Raw genomic sequence first — 21,436 nt, 5'->3', positions numbered from 1 at the left:
TACTAATGTCACCTACGTATATAAATTTTCAATTACATATATCACAACAATAAAAATATTTATGCGCAAACGCGCCTTATGTTCGGAAAATGAGCGCAGCTTCGAATTCTGCACCTGACACTGTGGTTGTCTTTTATGCTTCCAACAACCGAAATTCAAAATCCCTCCAGCACCCATCTGTAGTCAAATCACTAACATCAAAAATTAAAAATCCCTAGATGTGCTGTCGAAATCCTTAAACCAACCTTACACCAAAAATCGACTATAGAATATGAAATTCTGGAACTAAATAAAATATCAGTGCGAGCAAGAATGTATTTAACTATTGCACGCAGTATATCGTAAAAATGTTTGGTTTGCACCTACATAAAATTTTATTGCAGTATTCAATTAAACTATAAATTATAGGGAAATCACAGTAAAGTATTTTGTGTGTAGGTAGAATTTACATAACGCTTGAGGTAATCGCCAATAAAATGTCAGTATAACTATTCCAAAATTATAAAATGCTAATCCAACACAGCATCTATTAATTCCTTCTTTTTTATGTATTTATTTTGAAATTAATATAGATCTCAACATTTACAAGCATAGGCTACTTGATGTATAAATAATTCTATTTCCACATGTTTTTCTAACCTAACCTTTTTAACACAATAATTGTTCTTCTCCATCTGTGGTCCTCAAAATTTAATTTAACAGCACCACTAATACTGATTTTGTAGGGAGTACTGTACTCGTATAATTTGCTTGTTTACTTCTTCGTTGATAAAGTTGTCACAAGCATAAACACACACACGGTTTTCCTCGATATAGTCACTTCAGCTCAACATATCAATAACTCCCTAGACCTCGCCTATCCTCGATACCGTTGCCGCCTTTTTCCTTTTTGATTCTTTGGAAATCGGTACCTCGATGATTTACGCCGTTGCGAAGAAATTTATTACTGATACTACACTCATAAGAACGAAAATAAACCGTGTTTATCATCATCACGTGGTAAAAACACTATAAAATATTACAGTATCTCGTCTGCAGCGAGATTAGGTACGTGGGTGGTACTGTTTACGTTGCAAACGATCAAACGACGCTCGAATCGATATAAATCGATGCCGATAGGTCGCAAACACATATTGACAATCTGAGATATGATGCGCCATTGTTTCTCTCCAGTTTAATTCAAGAAGTCGATTTCTATTTATAACGTTTCTATTAGTGGGACGTGGGATTCGCTTCTTCTGTTCCGGATCAGCACCCGGTGTTGACTTGCACCACAACCGGACATTATTATACATAAACAATAACGCTTTGTACACAACTGAACAGAAAATTATCGGTTTGGATGTAGTGAAACTGATAATTTTCATGGCTTTGGTTGGCACGATTGTTTTGTTATTTACATGTGGAAGTTATCTTGGAATTATAATGGTCAGGAACTCCTCGAGAGAATAGAACGGCGAGAGGAAGTACTGCCCCGGCTAGGGAGAGTGAGGCGTTTAACGTGTACCTCTGTTACAATTCTTCCGCTGAATTTTGTTCGAAAATAATATAGTTTCATTGCTCAAGGGTCAATATTCGCAACAACTATGCACCACAATTGGGAAAAACTAACGTGTTGTACAAAATCTGAGTGTCTGAACAGATCGAAATAGTAATTTGCAGAACTTGCGGTTGGAGATTGTGTTATCGTTCGAACAAATAATATTAATTCATATTTGAATCAATTTCGTTTCCCCGGCTTAATATAGCGTTTATCTGCCGTTCGAACGGTATATTCGCACAAGAATAAAGATCGTTGGAACTATGTTACGTAACATCCAATTTGATTTTGCGGTTAGGAATTACACGTTAGAATTGGAATGGAATAAATTTTGTGGTGTAGGTGGCGAATTTCAGTTGATTTTATTGGTCTTCAATTCTCTCAAGTGCGGCGAGTCTTTAATCTTTGGTAAAAACGGGAATCGAACGCAAAATGTCGGAAAGGAAAAATTTGCCGTAAGCAGAAGTTAATGATGTGGAACTAGGAAGATCGGTGAAGTCGGAGCGGGCGATACTATAATGACACGTAAATAGGGTACATATAAGAGGACTTAAAGAAACTACAGAAACCCCAAGTTTTCTATAAAACAGAAGATTTGACAGTGTTGTTTTTACTTCTTCATCTTTTTCGACGTTTCATAGCCCCTGGAGTACGAAAAATTAGCTTTCTCGTTTCTGTCTGTATGGCAAATCGTTAAACAAAATTTGTTTGAGTTTTTATCCTTGGCATCAAAATTTTTCAGGAATAATCAAAATCATATAACAACATTATGCGGTTATTTAACACGAACAGTTAAGTATGTACTGAGAAATTGAGAGTATTTATATTTTCCCGTAGTTTACTGGCATTAAATATATTTGATATTGTCCACATTTGTTACCGCAAGATGATCGCAAAAACAAATTTTATAATTTTTTAAAGAAACGAACTATACTTCAAGGGCGAGGGAAATTCTCTCTAAATAACCTTCGACCAATTATTTTAATCCAGTGTTTCTTTTCTAGGTGACCCCTACTGGCCGCCACGTCCTCACCTACGACGAGGAGTCGTGGAAGCCAACCGCCGAGGACTCCAAATCGGACGACATCAGCCGCACCTCCGAGACCCGCCAGAGCACGACGAAGCGCGTCAAGAAGTACCTAAAGAAGTGCAAAAATGCGCTCAAGAGCGGCAGCGCGGACAGCCACTCCGAGGAGACCTCCTCGACGGCGTCCTGGTACCTGGAAGAGCTCATCAACGAGAGCGAGATCCACGAACTTGACGACATCTACGAAGACGCCCAGCCGGTGGGTGCGGTCGACAATAGTGACAAGTACCAAGTGGCCAGTGTTGTGGATGTTAAAAAAAACAAGTGTGAGGCCGCGTCTGACGCCGCCGATTCCTCTCCTACTTTGACAGAAGAGCAAGGGAAGGTTGATGGAAATGAAGGCGATGTTAATGGCGCCGAGGGAGAGAAGCCGCAAGCGATGGTGAGCGATTTTAATTGGTTTAGGGTGGCGCTTTGTTCTGGTTTTCCCTCTATTACGGTGTGTTGTGACCTAAATACCGTACGGTTTTCGATTCAAAATTGGTTGGGGAGGGGCGGATTGGGGGTGTAGGGCGGAAATGGGGATTGCATGCAGATGAAGGTGACGAGTTAGGGGGTGGACGTGCGTCGGCAAAAATTTTGTTTCGTTATACTGGCTTTGGTTTTTTTGGCATTTGATATGTGCAATGTGTGGTCATTAAGATAAATCAGAAAAAACACCGGCCCCAAGACTGAACCTTGAGTTAACAATTTTTACAGAGGGAAATAATTCCATTAAAAATAAATGTATACATTAAGTGTTCGAGTTTCTAAAATTCAACTTGAATTAATCATTATTCGTTAGCATTCATTACTAAAAGTGGGTTCCAACCCAGCGAGACGAAGTAACTAAAATGTTCGGCAAGATGTAAAGGCAGAGAAATATGTATGTATTACATGCAGATGGAGGTAATTGAGTATGATTGGAGTTTGAAGATGAACGCGTTTATATTTGTTTATGTCCATAGCTTTATTAAATGGAAGATAAATATTACGTGATAGGAGCCTGCAGGCAATAAGCTGACACTTAATTTTGTACTTGTGTTACAGAAAAATAGAGATCAAGATAGTTACGATGTAGCTACTCGTATAAATTAATTGAGGTTGATGTTATCGTGTTCTTCACATTTAGAGAATTTATCGAGATCATGTGGAGATGTACAGTTGTTATGTGTTCCTGAATGAAAATAAAATGTGTGTGCGGTGTATAAAGCGTGAAATTGACTTTGTAAGTATTTCCAGAGTCAGTTTGTTAATCTATATTTGGTGGCTCTCGTTCTGCAATTGACTAATTTTTAGACCACTTTAAAGGTTCATGCATTTTTTTAAGGAATTGTTTGTTTTCTAAAGTAGGAGTTTTTAAGCTTAAAAAATCAGCTAAACAACTCCAGAAACTGTATTTGTTGAGTTTTTGGTGGAAATTAAAGAAACAAAATTATGTCAGTGTTTTGTAATCAGCCGACCCCGATACGTATTGTTACGAAATAAACCCATACGCCGCCCCGGTACGACGGCTATGGGTTTATCGAGGCTTTTCTAGTATGTGCGGCGTTCGCATAAAGACAAGCCTGGAGCGGGTTACCGGAAGTCTCGATTGCGGCGTCCAGAAAAACCTCGAAGCGGCGTTCGCGATCCATCCAGAGGAATGTATGGCTTTAAATAGAGGCCGCCTTCGGGAACGGATTCATTCGGTCGACTCGAGTCCAGCGAATGTTGAGAAACGCCAGTCAAATTGGGCCGGATTAATAATTCCGGCCCAATTTGACTGGTGATTATGTACAAAATATTGTAGGTACATAATCGCTGTGTAGAAATGATAAATAGTTTGTAAAAAATGAATATTTTTCGGATATTTTTGAAAAAATTGGGTGCATGTAAATAACTTAAAACATAACGGAAAAATGAAAAAAAAAAAAAACAGTACAGTTCCATCACAACAGCAGTAATTAAAATGTCGAACAAAAGAATTGTTCCCGTGTAGTACGAAATAGAGATCTGTAGTACATTTTCACTAACTCCCCACCAGGGGACAGCGCCTCTCGGACCTTTAGTCTGGAGTTTCATCAACTGATAAAATTGGCGCCAGACGCCTTACTACATTCCTCTAAAAATACAAATCGTATTGAACTCATTTATAAAAAGGTCGTGTTCTTGTCAGTTTACAGATGTAAGAAGACGCCCTAAAAATTGACATTAAACGTGATCAATTGGCAATGAAATAAGTGTAGTTTGAACAAACACAATATTAGAGACGGATGTATTTTATTGCAGTCGTTTCTTTATTTCTTATAAGAGTGTTAACTTTTATCTCTGGTTTATTTTATAGTTTTATGAGTTTGTTTTGAAATTTCACAACATCTTATTACTTTTGCATTTTCTAATTTCCGCCATTTAATTTTCTTCGATAAATGTGTTTAAAGTCTAAATGCTATATCGTATACTAAAGGAGATTCAGTCGTATTTTGGTCAATGGAACCTTGTCATGCGCCCATAAATATTATTCATTACGATGTCTCTAGATTATACAAAAATAAATATTTTTTGCAGCATTTTAACGGCCATTGAACATGGACGATACTATATTTTAAAAGCGAAGCTCTCTCTTAAATTGAGGACGCGAAAACAGAGGTGATACTCCTTTTAATGGAAGTTAAAAACAATATTGTTATATTTGTTTTGTATGAATGAAGTGAGTTTGTTACTTGCTTAACAATGTAATCACTACTTTACAAATCCTGACAAATTTTTATTAGATTCGCTACTGTTCACAACTTTGTATTGACACCATATGGAGTCCCAGGTGTTCCTATTTTTGCCATTTAAATAGTTAAAGCGTTTATTTTTACTTCCGGAGCCTAAGCTACTTTGACTACTTTTATGTTTTCCCAACGTTTCATGACCCCTAGAGTACGAGAAAATAAGTCTGTCGTTTCCGTCTGTCTGTCTGCCCGTTTGTCTTTCGTCTGTGTCCAAAATACCGGATAGAGTGCTGTCAAATTTTGTATGTGTTTTACGAATATCATGTAGAAGATAAAATTATTTTTTTATAGTTTCCCGAAAATATTATTTATACAGGGTGAGTTTGAATTGCATGGAATAATTGTAACCACCGCATCACGTACCGTGGTGATGTGGAAATATAAAAAAAAACAAAAATTAAAAGTCGAATGGGGCAAAAACCCCATGAACCACCCTCGATGTGATGCCACTGATCTACCTTTTCAACGATAGGTGGAAAAGCGTTCGAATAAAAACCATGTAAACACTTTTTCAATTAAAAGTATAACCGACTTTTTGCTGCTTATCATTCGTCCATTCTTGTTTAATCGTTAAAAGTCGGTACGAAAGATTATTAGTTGTAGAAACAAAGGGTGGTCCTAAGAATGACCGATTTTTGACAATGCTTAATGGTGACCGACTTTTTATTCTGACGGATGTCCTTGCCACAACGATTCCACACTGTTTATTAGAACGAAAATAAGAACAACTTAGAATGCTACTATCGTTATACAATAAATGTTGAAAACGTTGTTCTTGGCTAGCAATACAAAAAAACTCCGGGAGTTTCACGAACTGTAGGGGCTGCCACTTCCACTCGTTGTTGAAGCTCTTCGATAGTTTCTGGACACTGTTGATTTCCATAAACCAACTGTTTCATGCTGCAAATCGGCGAGTGCTGATGTCGGGGTCTTCTTCGACGCGTTCCAAAATTTGTTCTTCAGCTTGCAGTATTTTGTTCTGTCCCATCACGGCCACGATCGTGAGTTTGAGGCTTAAAGGTACCATGATCTCGGAGATGTTGTACCACTGATGTAAATTTTCGCCCGATTTGGAAAGCACTCGATCCACAATTCGCGAGTCAACCTGGAGTTTCCATCAGCCACACCATAAAGTATTACCATGTACGCTCTCAATTGAAAATATGCACCATTGTGAAAAACGTGAACCGTACATAACGGCAACCAGCTGATGCATGATTGACCCTTACCGTGTTTTTGGACATTGCTTATCAGTGCGCCGCTGTTTTGGTTCTTAATCCTAGTCGTTCTGTGTCACTCATTGAACAGTAATTATGGTAGATCAACTCAAGAAACAATACCAGTGGCGTGTATAACAATTTATATTTAATTTCAAATAATTACTGAAAAATACAGTAAATAAAATCAATTTATTGTCAAAAGTATGCCCAGTTCCTTGTATGCATAACAATTTGATTTTTTTAATAAAAGACTACAGCATTTTAGAAATAATTTTCATCGTGAAGGGTACTACACATTACATACTGAATTATAAAAGCATCCGAAAATACTAATTTATCAGATAGAACAACTTCTGTAAGTAGTAGATCCAGAAATATAGATTATGTATGTGCAGAGTGAGTATGTATGTATTCATTTGGTCCGTCTCGAGATTTTATCTAGTTCGCATTCTATGCTTAACGAGGCTGAAAGCTGCACCCAAATAAACGCATCCTCGACAGTGGCATACTAAAAGTTTAAGGTCCGCTTTATGCTCCCAATTTTCGCTGGAGCATTCCCTACTCCTGTTTCCTGCCTCGTACAAGTCCTACTCGGTTGTTTCGAAAAGTCGCACTCCATTTTTAACGCGTCATTTATTTTTTACGGCGCGAACTCGACGTGCTCCGGAGGGTTAAATCCAAAAGTAATTTTTGCGTCGCGAGGCCGCCCGGATCATTCGTGTCGCCTCTCTTTCCGGGAGCGTGACGCAGGTAACAACAAGCAAGCGAGGACAAAGAGAAATTCTTGAAATATACGACGGATCGTCGGTAATAAAGTGAAGTTGCAAAACGAAATTTGAAATTCGCATATGCTGTTAGCAGCAGGAAGGCTGTTCGGCAGCGTTATGCGGGCATTTAGGAAGCGTGGTCGTGCAGTGGCGTTGTAATAATATTTACATATACGCGTTAATTCCTATCGCTTCCAACGAGGCATCCAGCATGTGTTTGCTGAAAACGTTTTCAGTTTGTTTTCAGGTCGTTGTCGTCCGGTTGAACGGCTTCATGAAAGGTCTTTACGAAATCAATTACGTTCGACGACGCCTTTCGGCGCGTTTATCTTCTTACTGGGCTGGTGATTGAGGCAACTTGTGAAATGTGACAGCGCTGACAACGGCTTCGACACTCACTGAAAATAATGAGGTTACGTCTTCGACGATGACAAAAAATTCTGTGTACCTTACACAAGTTCGTTAGTACAGCTGCTGTCGGTGTTCGGTGTTCGTTCAGTCAGAATGGGTCGGATTGGCGGCGTGCGAACTCTAAGACCTGGTGGCTGGGATCATTTTGCGAGGTCTATTAACGTCACTTGAACTGTGGAAGTTTCGATGTTATCTGATCTAGATATACTTTAGAGATGACAAGGGGCTGTTGGAATCTCTAGAAAGCAGCAGGAACGGTCCATTTTGTTACGCGATCAGCAATTCTTCTCATCTGTTTTCTACTTCTAGTGATTTTTTGAAAATTGTGCACACTTTTCGACAAGCGAGATTTTAAACTAAGTTATCTTCAGATCGTCTCAAATGACGTCCACCACCTGGTTTTTCACATTAAGGTCATTTTTGGTTCATTCTTAAAAAGGCGGTAAAGAAAGCTACATGAAAAAGGCGATAAGAATAAGGTGAAAAAACTCGACTAAAAAATTGATCGACATTAAAACATGCAGTTTTTTCGAAAAATCAGAAAAAACCTGATTTTACGAATGTTACTTTAAATGAAAACTCCTGTAAGTTAAAGTAGAGATAATTATCTTCGACAAACCAATTCCTTCTTTTTTTCGTACCGAAGAGGAACTATCGCTGGATCTCTTATTGCTGTTGTGTCCATTATTAATATTTCAAGCAGTGTCAAAAGGTTTAAAATATGCATACATATGTACGTAGGTCAACAACTCTGTTAAATATTCTTGCCTTGAAAAGCTTGACTTGTTGTTGATGTTACATGCACTTTTTGACTTTAATTACTCTAAACATGTAGCCTTAATACAACCCTCCTAAAAGCCTCTTTTCGGCCACAGCTGCCCGCCGTCACCGAGTGTGTTAACCCCGACGACACCACCGCCCATAAATCCAGCGAAACCCTCATCTTTTTCTTGTCCGAGTCAAAAGTTACGAAAATTACCACCTGGCAGGGTCCGTAAAATACAACCAAAATACATGTTCACCTCTGACAGCTGATTATTGGTCCACCTACATGCAAGCACGCATCGCAGCTTGCCGTGGAAGCCCCCCAGCCGCAGTAATAAGGTGCAAATGACGATCTCTATCGCCAATAATCGAGCCAGCTCTGACCCGAAATAAGGGGTCCCGTTTCGGCCGTATTTATGCCATCCGCACGAAATTTATTACCTCATGAATAAAACATTAATAATTCGACTTATTACGCAAATTGGGTACATTCCGATGCAAGCCTCAAAATGTCAATCCGAGCCACGCCCCCTTCTTAAGTGCAGCGACGCCGCTAATTATTGCTTGCCGGTTTCGTCCTGGTTAATGTGAAATCTTCAGGGTTTTTTTCGGCGCGGTGCGCAGTAGGTGGAGTTGTGGGCGAGCTTCAATTACTTACTTATCGAGGAGTTGAATTACGGGGTGATTTCCGGCCGTAAAGTCCACACAATGACGTTTTATATCTTGATGCAACAAAGTATAGTAAACGGTCTCTGTAGGCTGCGGTGTCAATTAAAAAAAATTGATACGTCTACTTGCGTATGTTGCTGGCGCATAAAATCGTGATATGTGGGATTGGAGGGGAAAAGTTGACCCCGCGCCTACCCCATTTGGGCCGACGCTGGCGCGAGTAAATTAGATTCGTGGGAAACTGGACGGAATCGATGGAAGTTTTATTGATGGAGACTATGCGGAGCCGGTGTAAACCTTGTTTGATCTTTAAACTAGTTTAACGAAGTAGAAAGAGGCAGGCTGAATGTTTTGCCAAATGAGCTCTACGAAAAATAACAAACGGGCCAAAGATGGTAAAGTCACAGTTATAACTTGCGGAAAATGTAATTGTTCCATGAGATAATATAATTTAAGAATTTAATTTAATTCCACCTTACGCAAGGTAGTACCATAGTGTGGCAGCAATTTTAAATTTGAGCAGTCGAGTAAAAAAACAAAGTTGAGTTAAAAACAAACAATGCAGCAGGAGGGTGCATAGTGACAGCGGCGCGAAGGGCGTCCCATTTTTTTTAAAGCCAAAAATGACTAGATTTTTAACACAAAATTAAGAAGAACAGATCAAAGTAAAGTAAAACAAGTTCCAGAGCGCGATTTTTAGGTGCAGTGTGTCTTACATAACGTGATGTTTTTATTATGATGGTGCAATGTAAGACAAGTGAATTAAAAAATCGAAATAAACCAATTTTGCGTAACGTTCGTACCTTTAAAAATTAATCAACTGTCGGACTTTCAACAAATCAGCGATCTCGTAAGCTTGGAATAAACCTACATCTGCTTGTAGAAGCTTTATCGTTTCCGTCCGTTGCTCCAAACATGGCACATATGCTTAGGGCAAAAATTTTGTTCACATTTTATATTCCAAGATGTGTAAACAGATTATCAAATATTCCTTTAATGGTAAAACATAATTAAGAGTCAGTTCTGTTTGATCAAGTCCAGGCTCAGGTGCGACCACCCGTAGAATAACGGTTAAATTATATATTTTATTAAATCTTCCAAGATTCCATCTCCGCCTTGACACCTCTCTTGTAGACATCTCTAGGTTCCGAGCTCGTTTTGATAATCTCGTTCCAAATACCCCAAATTAAGTACACTCCATAAATCTGGTTTTATCGCCCGCGATCAAACAGTTTCCTAATGTTTGCATCAAAGGTTCTGAAGGTTACTTTAATGAAAATAGAGGCTTCCGTTATGTACCCCGTGCTGTTCGCCCGACCGCGTCTTCTCCTGCTTTCATTACTTTTCAATCACTCCGTCGCAATTAAATTCACAGAGTCTGAAACGTCGAGGCGCGGTCTCCACTATAAATATAAATAAATGAATTAGAATTTAATTGACTTTGACCAATGATTTACAGCTCTTATTACAATATGCAAAGCAATCGCTTTGAAAAGCATTCAAGGGAAATTGAGTGTTTATGTATCGGTTTTATTGTCCAGACAGATCCTTATCAACAGAGAAAGCCTCACATATTAGGGATTTATAGGCTATTATTGGTGCGAAACGTTGATTGGACGCGCGATTGTCGTGATGAGTGGTGTCAGGTGAAAAGAATGCTATTTAAGGATGTGCTTTTCCCCATTCATGCGAAGGATACGATGACAAAGACGTTTCTGTGTGGGATCTAGGCTAGTCAGCTGGAAGAGATACAAACTTATTGGGTGCCGCTGACAGCTTCATTTTGATACGGGATCGCGGACTATACAACGAACAATAGAATGGAACTTATTTTTAAAGATGGCCAAATATAATGATCCCCTTGGAAATTGTTTCGTTGGAAACACCCAAATGTAACTGTTCAGTATTGTTTCATACTAAATATCTCACACACGAGGTAATAGGACCAGCATCTGCACTGAACATTCTATCCCTTAATTTTGCAAATCTGCAGAATGATCACTGTTCTCGTCGTAAATGCGCCATTTCTCTGGGTCCAACAACCCAGCATCACGGTAATAAAATTCCGAAAAACGAAGAAATCCCATGGTGTAGCCACCGGCATTTCCATTCCCAGCCGCTCCAGCGCAACTCCTCCGTTCCTTGGCCTGCGGCAGAATTTTTAGTTCCGGCAAAGTGATTAATGTTTTCATTCAGTCGTTACACACAGAATAGAGCTTCGATTTTTATCGGAGATGAATAGCACAAGTCTGCGGATCTCATCCAGCACGTATTAATTTCTCTCGGGTGCGAAGTCTCTCGTTGGTACACATATGATCAAAAATGACCGGAACCGGCATGCGTCACGTTCCGGTAGAAAATAAGGAAAAGACCGATTTACGTGTAAGTTTCCTTATTGGACCTCCTAATAGGGCAGCGACACGATTAAACATTGGAAAAAACATCGGCGGCGTGATTGGTGCGAGTAACCCAGTGAGCGAGGTCGGAGGTCGGACGCGGTGAGCCCGGAAGCCACACCGGAGTTGTGTGAGCACGAGTATTGTGCACTTTCACCTCCCGGAGCCATCAACCACTAGTGTGTTGTGCTGGTTATGCCATGTGAGCCTCACCCCGATGGCGCAACTGAGACGAATGGGAATGAATCTAGAGGGAAATAATGGGTTACATTTGTTTGGATACGAGAAGCCGAGGGAAATTAATTTTGTTGGGATTTTGATGCTATCCTGTGTAAATACAATTCACATTTTCGCCGATCTATCAAATTACAACATGAAGCTGGAGCTGGAAGAAACACGTAGACAGAAATATAGGCAAAGGAAGTCTCCACTCGACGAGTCGCCCCTGCTCGTTCGCCAAAAGATAACAAATAGAAACAACTCCGCAAACACACCGTAAAAAACGTGCCTACATAAAACTCGAACACCCCCCCATAATTACCACGACAATGGTCCCTCATGGCCTTCTCGATTTCCCCCATCCCCTATTATTCCCTCTAATAAGCGTAACTGATCTCGGTGGGTTGCGTAACTGAGTGCAACAACACTGCATTTTCGATAATGTAAATACATAAATCAGAACATAAACGTCCCCAGAGTGCTCAAACAATGAATAATATTAAATACGTCGCTTTTAAATGATTATGCATAGCCATTCTTGTTTGATCTTTAACCATAAATTGCATGCATGTCTTACTGAAGAAAGGGTTGTTTTAATTTCGTATGCGTGCACGCTGCGATATTTATTGTATGGGGAGTTAGAGTTAATATTTATGGTTAAAATGATATTGGATAGTTTTAGAAGTACTGGGGTGGCTAGTAGTGGACAGTCGAAAAAATAATGTGGTGCAACAAAATAATGTAAAGCAGATCGTCGTGAAAGGGTGAGAGAATTTCATTGATGGAGTTGGAGATTATATTGACTTTGGGGAATTTCGTGACTGAAAGGGGAGGAGTTGACATCTTTTGACAGTCGGTAATGAAAGCTGGCTTAAATCGTCCATTAGTGATGTATTCGGAAGGTGAGCGATGACTGACAAATGAATAGAAGGAATATAAAGACGTTGTGTAATTGTGCTTTGGAAACTTATATTTAGACCTTTTTTGTCAATACTACCTGTTTATGCAGCGAGTGTATGATCTGATGTTATAACCACACCAAACGATATCATTTCTCGTAAAGGTGTGGATATCATAAATAACCAATATATAAATACGGACGTTTATTGCCACCATACTTGCACTATTAGCACAAATGCATTGAGTGTTTGCAGTTCTGTAATTTTTCGCGGAATTTTATGACGTCATTAAATGCAACTAAAGTGTCTTCCGTCTTTGAATTTATTAGGTTTAGGTACTTTACATACCTGTCTTTTGTTCAGATAAGGTAATATGCGTGTTTTATTTCTTCCTATTTTTAATAAAATAGCAGAAAGTACGATTGATTGTAACAGTTATTTATGGGTCACCTTTCCTTTTATAATTCCCCTAAAGAATAATTATAATAATAACAGCTCGCTTAAAGTTGTATTTGGCCGGTTTTGCTGCATTAATTATACCTTAATTAATTAAATTAGCCCTCTCCTCTGTTCTGCGGAGACAAAATCAACCAAATGTCATTTTCTTTTAACGCAGATGCTTGTAATCGGAACGTGCTAATAATAATAGAATTATTTCGAAATATAAATATAAATAGTCGAAGTTACCCATGTACTGAGACAAGGAAACAGAAAAACAATATTCTGGTTAGAATCTGAAAAATATTTTGTCGTTATTTCCTACCAGGCTATAATGGCTAAGATAGGAATTTATCAGATTTAAATAGCTTATAAAAAAAAAAGAAATAAAATTCTGTCACCTTTGTCGTACATCCTTCCTAACGACGGTTCCTCACTAAACGGCATCCTTTGGAGGCGGGGGCGGTAACTCGATGGGCGGCGCTTATCGGCTGTTATCGGTGACTTTTTCCACGGTACGTTCTAGGGGTAGCAAACTGCAGGGTGCAGATACTTTCTCGGTACTCACAGATCAAATTTTGATAGAGATAAGGAGGTCCACCACTATTAAGCCATTTAATCACCTGTTCACGGAAACACTCATATTTTACATAGCTGCTATAATTTTTACACTGTAGCTTTCTGTCAATACTTATCCATTTTTCTTAATATGTTTAGTCTTATTTTCACAACAAGAAAGGTGAAACATGTTTAAAATGGCAAATTTTTGTAGAAAAGTATCGATTTTGTAATTAGGCTCCGCCCCTCGGTCTGATAATGAATGAAAAATTCATCACAGTTGGGCTTGAGATGAATATGGGTGGGGCTTAACTTTTGGCTTGTTTTTTCTTAATATGCATAGTATTCTTTGAACAATACGTTACTCAAAAACATGCTCTTTATTTCTTGTAAAGAAATAAGGATATTGCAATTGAGCTCCGCCCTTTTGGCTCACGACGAATAAAAAAATCATCACAATTGAGATGGGGCGGGCGGGCGGGGCTACATTTTGCCTTGTTTTCTTAATATGTGTAGACTTATTTTGACAACAAGAAACTTGTCTAAAATGGTAAATTTTTGTAGTAATCAACTTAAATCCTACACTTTTCTTTTACAACACCCTTAAATGCGGCAAAAGTAGAACATCAAAGTTACTATCGACGGCAACGTGACAACGGAGTTTATAAATGACACGCTTTTCGGCCCTCCAAAATTTGTTTAGTTACGAATTTAAATGGAACACTCATGTGTACGTGTTTAGATTAAAGTAAAAACTGCACTCTTCTACTAAGGCTACTAAAAAATTTGTTACCACATTTGTACTATTTTACTGTGACTAAATAAAACTGGTAGAGTCCAACAATTCCAGTTTCTTCGCAAAACTATAAAATTAAATTTTGCGAAATTTTACTCACAAATTTTGGCCAGCGCCTTACCACCTACGCGATATCTCTAACATCCTTCTAAAATTTGACAACAGTCGGCCCGGTAGTTTCGAAGGTTACCTGTTTCATAAAAATCGACAGAGATGAAAGGCAGAGGGAAAAAGAAGACTTATTTTTCTTACTCTAGGGGTAATGAAACGTCCCGAAAACATGAAAGTAGCTGTTCACCGGATGGACCCTATTATAATACCTCCTTAGCTTACGCTCGGAAATTGACAATTCATTAACATCATATTACTGTTAACCAAAACCAACGCATATTTTAACTAAACTGGTAGATAATATTTAAATATCTGAAGTTATTCGTTACATAATTTTTTGAAATATCAAAAGAGCATATGGGATGTTATTGGAATACATGCTCAAACAAAAACCCTATAACGTTTGATTTGAAAAAAATATAACTCTTGACAAATAAACGATCGAAAATTAGTAGTTATATGATATCGCTTCTGGCTCACTGTGACCTCATTTGACCTGAAGCAAAACCGGCATCATTTTCTGTCGACAGGTCACTGACCTGTCTTAGAACCCCCATAACTTTTAAGACCTGACCTCGAAATGGCACAACTCTGTAGCCGTTTCCAGCTCAAATCGATACAGAGTTGTGCCGATGCCGTGTCTAACTCAGGTCAAGTTAGTCGACAAAAAATGATGGGGGTCCTAAGACAGGTCAAATAGGTCGACAAAAAGTGATGAGATCTTAAGACAGGTCAAAATAGTCAACAGAAAATGAAGCCGTTTCTACTTCCGGTCATTGACCTGTAGACAAAAAAGGATGCCGATTCTATCTCAAGTCAAATGAGGTCAAAGTGATCCAGAAAAATCATCATATAACTACTAAAACTGATTCCCCATGGGTTTTTGGAGCGCTCCAGTGGCCACGAGAAAGATTTGTGTCCTTACAGTTGTGTTAATAAATGATTCTCACACAAAAAATGTAATGTTAAATTCGAAGAGATTTTAAAAGAAAATATAGAAAACGCTTCCATCTAGTTCTGCGACGTAAGTTTAGCATTAAAAGTACCAAAGTCTATAGTTATCTTCGAATCGACGTTCACTCAAGAAAAAAATCTAATGGATAAACCACAAACCTTAGGTACACAAACAGACAATTTCGTGTTATACAAGCTGCGAACCGTAAAAAATGCACTTAGATTTCCGTCAAAATAACTCCATTACAACACTTCCTTTACCCATTACTGTGAAAGTAAAAAATGCCTTCGAATTCAAACGCTTTAAACTCCTTGATTAAGTAATTCTCTGGTGTGAAGTACGTGTCGTAAAACATTCGTAAAATAATGTAGCTATCAATCATAAAATAAGCTTTAAATGGAAAGCACATAAATCAAAGAAAATGAAGCAGTCAAGATAAGGTGGACAAGAAAAATTTCTCACGACGCATAAGATGAATAGACGGCTATGTTTAGTTCCAAACATAATTTTTTCATTTTTTTCGTAAACTTGAAATTAATATATACACGACGAAACATGACTTTGAAATTATTTTCGGTATTTCAACACTGATTGACGATTTGTTAACGAAATACCTTTGCCACGACCCACACAGTGATGGTCCAAACGTGTCTATGAAGTTGTGGAACGAATTTATTTTCTGTTTTTAAGATTCACTATACGTATAACCCTATATATAGAAAAAAAAGGTGTTCGCCCTCTGTTTACCTAAGGGAGGATGAAGGATCACGTGCTAAAATAGGGATGGCACAGACCTAACACTTCGAGCAAGTATATCTTACTTAACTGGAGACATTGGCCATTAGTTTTTGGCTTCTGTAACCAAAATAAATACAAGGTGCTAATCAGTAAGTGACCCTAAATTTATTATTGCCATTACTTCTAATAAATTGATGGAAAAATTATAACCTTACTACATAAACACAGTTATTATATATCCATTTACGGTAACACCACTCGGGTATAATTAACTCCAGCTGGAGCAGTAATATTGATAATTAACATTTCTTCACTATTACGGACTAAGCGTAGATGAAAGTAGAATAGTAAAAATAAGAAGGTTAAAAATACTTAGTTTCATAATTTGCTAATATTAGAAACGTGGAAGTTCCAGCAGAATTTTCGTCGGCCCTGAATGTCTACAAGATGTTTAATCGCCCCATTCATCACACAATCGACAACGAAATTTTCCGAATCATTTAAATCGTGTTTATCACAGTGAAATCCTGACATCACAATACAGAATTAATCAAATCCTCATCTGCCCATTTATTTGTATCAGATCTGAGAATTAATGTAGCATTTCTCTAAACCATTCATGAATTAAGCATCAAGCAAATACCATCTCAGTTGGCAACAGTTCGCTGAATAAACATTTCGACATAAATTCAGAATGATTATTTATTTTGATTTACAGCGTGCACCCATAATGGAGTTAATAAAACTGCACTCTCGGTGTTTCAATAGGACGATCCTTCTGAGTACTTAGTGGCGCAACAGCGTTTTTTCCACTCGTTGCAATCGATACAATTGCATACCAAAGACATAATTATTCGCTTAATAACAACCCGACATGTCAAAAGTAAAAGGACCGATCCGGCATTCTCGTTCTCTTTATCTCAACCGTGCACCTTAACAGGTTGATATGGAATTATGAAATGGACCAATATTTATTACTGGTAATTTAGATAAAGCACACAGCAATCATTAGCCGGCTATTGTTCTCGTTCCATCCGAAAAAATCGCCATCGTGTACACATTGCACAATCTCCGTCACTTATCGCACAACGGCAATAATTCCCTCCATAATTAGCAGAAGTAAGGGCCGAACTTCCGAACGAAGAGCTGAATGACGCTCCCTTTTCTGCGTTCAAGTCCCTTTTAATCCTCCGGAAACAGATTGTCATCTGAATCGTGGATTATCATTAATGTGATACGATCTCGATGCCGAAGGGCGAGAAACGATTAGTTGTAATGTTAGTGAGCAAAGAAGCTTGTAATTTCATTTTACAGGCAAATTGCGTAATTAAACGCTGCAACTTGCGATAAATGCTACGAACGAGTGTGGATTTATTGTCTGGCAAAGAGCAAAAATTATAGAGTGTAATCAAGAGTCGGTCTTGGGTATGCCATTTGGTGGTGATCTTTAACATTTGTCTGGACGGCGACTCGGACTCGAACGGAAAACTTGCCGATCGGTAGATTCCTGGGACGAATGAAGTTTTTTAAATGTCAATAAAGATTACGCGTGAGTGTTGCTTTTGATGCTAATGATTGGTTAACCAAGAAGATCATTTAATTATCTTTTTCCTGCACCTACGTACTGTCATTGGTGATGAAATTTAATCATAAATTAGTTCTGATCAGATACTCTCCTACCAATTTATTTTCGACTAAATTAAACCTTCGGTTTAACATACCGAGTTTAACATGTGTAATCGTTTCGACATTCTCCGACTAGTTCCATTATAGCCTCATAATAATAATTAGTCCGTTTCTGAGCGTGTGAGTGTCTTCAGAAGCTCGCGATAGAAATAATCGGTGACATTTGGTAAATTTATGCCTGTTGTATCGTCGGTTTTATGTAGCGGAATGAATGGGTTCATCCAGAAGTGACATGACGGACTTGACACAATTCCGAAGAAACGTACTAATCCGATTAATTTCGTGGGACATGACACTGTTTCTGGGTCGATTTTTATTACCATCTCACACGTTTTCGACGCCTGAATTGCAAGTTATTTATGGAATATCGATTCTCTTGGGGACATAAAATGTATAGAGCGTTGCCAACTTGGAATAAAACTCCTCAATAGATGGCTGGCACAATTTGACATTTTATCAATACTGCAGGAAATCGACCTAAATTTTGACGCTTTTTGCCAATTCTGTTGGTGCCTTTTTGGGCAAGACCGGCGCCTGTACTGAAATTTTTCTACTTTCATGCCGAGTTCTTTGAACCCTTTCCAGCGTTTTAGTGGTTTAAGGGGTACATTTAATATGGTCTGCATGACTGTCATTCTGCTGGTAAAATTGGCCGTTGAAATGAAGCATGCAAAACTTTTAGCCAAATATAGGCTTGATAAAATGTGGTTTTGATAAAAAATTTACTAATACACACTTGGAAACAAAGACCTGACATCGAATGAAGCAAATACTCACAGTGTTGTAAAAGTCTTTGTGTGACTTCAGAAGTAGATGCAATAATCAATTCATTAGATTTATATATCGGGACTTCAGATAAACAAGACATAAGTGTGCTTCTTGTTTTGGAAATCATTTTGATAATGGTTTCTTTAAGATAATGAGGATGGTTAGCAACCATATGGTTGACCTTATAGAAATAATTCTTGAATGAATAGTAGAGTTATTTCTTAATGTTTTGTGTTTCCAGGAGCAACTACACGGCCTTTCCTATTCGTGTGTTCTACATTGCTGACGATGTCCTTTTTTTAACATTGTCAAAAAGATATCAATTAGGTCCAACTAGTAATTATTTAAATGTAAGTTTTATTTTTGTGTGGTTTGCAATATTGGTAACCTTTTGGTAAAATCCGGCTTAAAATACTGCAAATTTTAACCTTTTCATTTACCTTCTATCACTCTGCAATTTTTGCTTTCAGTGTATAAATCAAAAGTGCGGCCAAACAATCACGATCACATGTCATTCTTAATTATTATTATCTATTACTCTAGTTTAATAAAAAAAAATTGCACCAAGGTTATTCAGACGGAACTTCTGTCTCCCTTGAAGAAATTTTATTTATTTCGTGATAATCCCTGTAAATAAAAAAATGTAGATAATACCAGTCACAATGTAAGAAAAAAGTAGCCTATGAGAAAATTGAACTGGCGATCTCTGCATGCTTTCCATTCTTGGTCCGATTCGCTCGTTATTATACCATTGAATCGTCAAAAGCTGCCTCTTATGCTGAAATAAAATGTTGCTATACACGGTGATAAAAAAATCACGGGTAAGCTTGATGATATGTTGTTGAGAAACTACTGAAGAACCCGAAATAATCGTAAAAAAAAATTAGTGAACCAAATTCTCGAAAATATTAAATTTTAAAGTTGAATAATTAACTTCTTAATTCGTAATAATACACAGTTAAATATTTAGTCACTAATAATAATTTGCTTGATTTCAATCCGCGAATTGATTTTCTACCGTTGTCAGATTGATTTTCCATTATTTTTATCGGAACAGTTAAATTCAGATTAAAACCTAGGAGTATTAGAATTCTTCAGCTTTGAATTTTAATTCCTTTCAAAAGGGATCTTTTTAAGCATTTTTTCAGTGGTTTTCAACGACGTACCATCGAGCTTAGTCATGATTTTTGATCACTCTGTATATTTAATTTGGATTTTTTGTTTAAATCTGGATGCCTAGGATGAAAACTCCAGGCAAATTCATAAGCCACAAGTATAGGAGTTGTAACATTTCAATGGGATTTACTGAGCAAAATATTGAAATGACGTCATCATATTGATTCGCTTTTTATCATCTCCACGATATTCCTATCACACATACAAAAATTGACACCAATGGATCTTGTAGTTTCGAAAGTAAATAGGTAAATTTGTTTCACCCTACAGTTTGATTTATTTCTTATTGCACAGCATCTAGCCAGTAATCAAATGTTCAATGATTTGAGACTTTGGAAAGTGTATTCAAAATAAATTTGTCAACGAAGGAAACAAACGAAATGAAGGTTGAACGAACATCTGCTTGTTTTGAGTGATAGTTTCTGAATTTTTTTTAAAATATCGGATTTTCGATCATCATTTGATACCTACATTTTTTTGTTTTAGTTTTTTTTTTCTGCTGAAATCAATAAAAATGTCAAACAGCATAGCCATAGGAAAGTAAACTAAGGAATTATTATAATAGGGTCAATCTTACGAATGGGTACTTTCATGTTTTCGCGACGTTTCATGACCTCTAGAGTATAAAAAAGTAGATATCGCGTTTCCGTCTGTCTATCGTCTCTGTGTCTGTTTTATTAGATTGATGATCTCCGAAATTACCATACTGATTATTATCAAATTTTAGATGTATGTTAGGGACATTGTGTGGATGGTAAAACGCTAACCAAAATTTGTCTATTTATCTCCACCAATAAGTTTTCGACGTAATCCCAAAATTTTGTTTATCATGGCATATAAATTTTATAAAATAACATACCTTATTTTGGTGTTATTATTGAAATTTTTGTTCCATATTTGTTGTTGTATCGTTTTAATTTTTTAATTTTTCTAAAAACTGAATTTGTTAGACTGCTCATCAGGGGATTTAAATAACCTTGGATTATTTTGTTTTGTATAAAGAAAATTTCGTCTTTTCTTAGTTATAAAATGCTAAGAAAAATTCTTTGCATTAAAAAAAATAAACATGTTATAAAATCAGCAAAATCGATCGTAAGTTAGGACCGTCAGCCGTCTTTGTTTCATGTTCTGAGTTCATGTTTTTTAGAATAATGCATTTGTGTCAATGCAAAGTCGAGTCCTCGATACCAGATAACACTTCACAATTTCTAAATATTCCGTTATCGCACGTAATAGTGAGTAGTTGTTTGTTTAGGCAGAAATTGTAGATGACATATTTTGAAAATAATTCTTCAAAATGAGTTTTTCACGTGATTTTGAAGATTTGCTCAAGTTAAAATGTAAAAATCATGGTTTGTCTTTTCTTACTACTTCCCGAGCGTAAGCGAGTCCGTCGGCCGACCCTCTACTTTTACGTTTTCTCGACCTTTCGTGGCCCCTAGAGTACGAAGAATTACGTCTCCCGTTTCCGTCCGTCCGTCTGTCTGTCTGTCCGTCTG

At 37.6% G+C, this 21,436-nt stretch overlaps 1 protein-coding gene across 5 annotated transcripts in view; it reads left to right on the top strand.

The window, feature by feature from the left end:
- LOC135127835 (puratrophin-1-like) overlaps window positions 1-21,436 on the top strand; it is a 529,067-nt gene that overhangs the window by 228,768 nt on the left and 278,863 nt on the right. For all 5 annotated transcript variants that reach the window (XM_064054474.1, XM_064054478.1, XM_064054476.1 and 2 more), the window contains exon 2: window positions 2,545-3,009. In XM_064054474.1, the coding sequence (XP_063910544.1) occupies window positions 2,545-3,009 (465 nt within the window). The remainder of the gene's footprint in view (window positions 1-2,544; window positions 3,010-21,436) is intronic.

This window comes from Zophobas morio, unplaced genomic scaffold (assembly GCF_036711695.1).
Source record: "Zophobas morio isolate AGI-343-1 ecotype UQ-CSIRO unplaced genomic scaffold, CSIRO_AGI_Zmor_V1 ptg000012l, whole genome shotgun sequence".
Taxonomy (NCBI): Eukaryota; Metazoa; Arthropoda; class Insecta; order Coleoptera; family Tenebrionidae; genus Zophobas; species Zophobas morio.
This window is presented reverse-complemented; position numbering and strand designations above follow the sequence as displayed.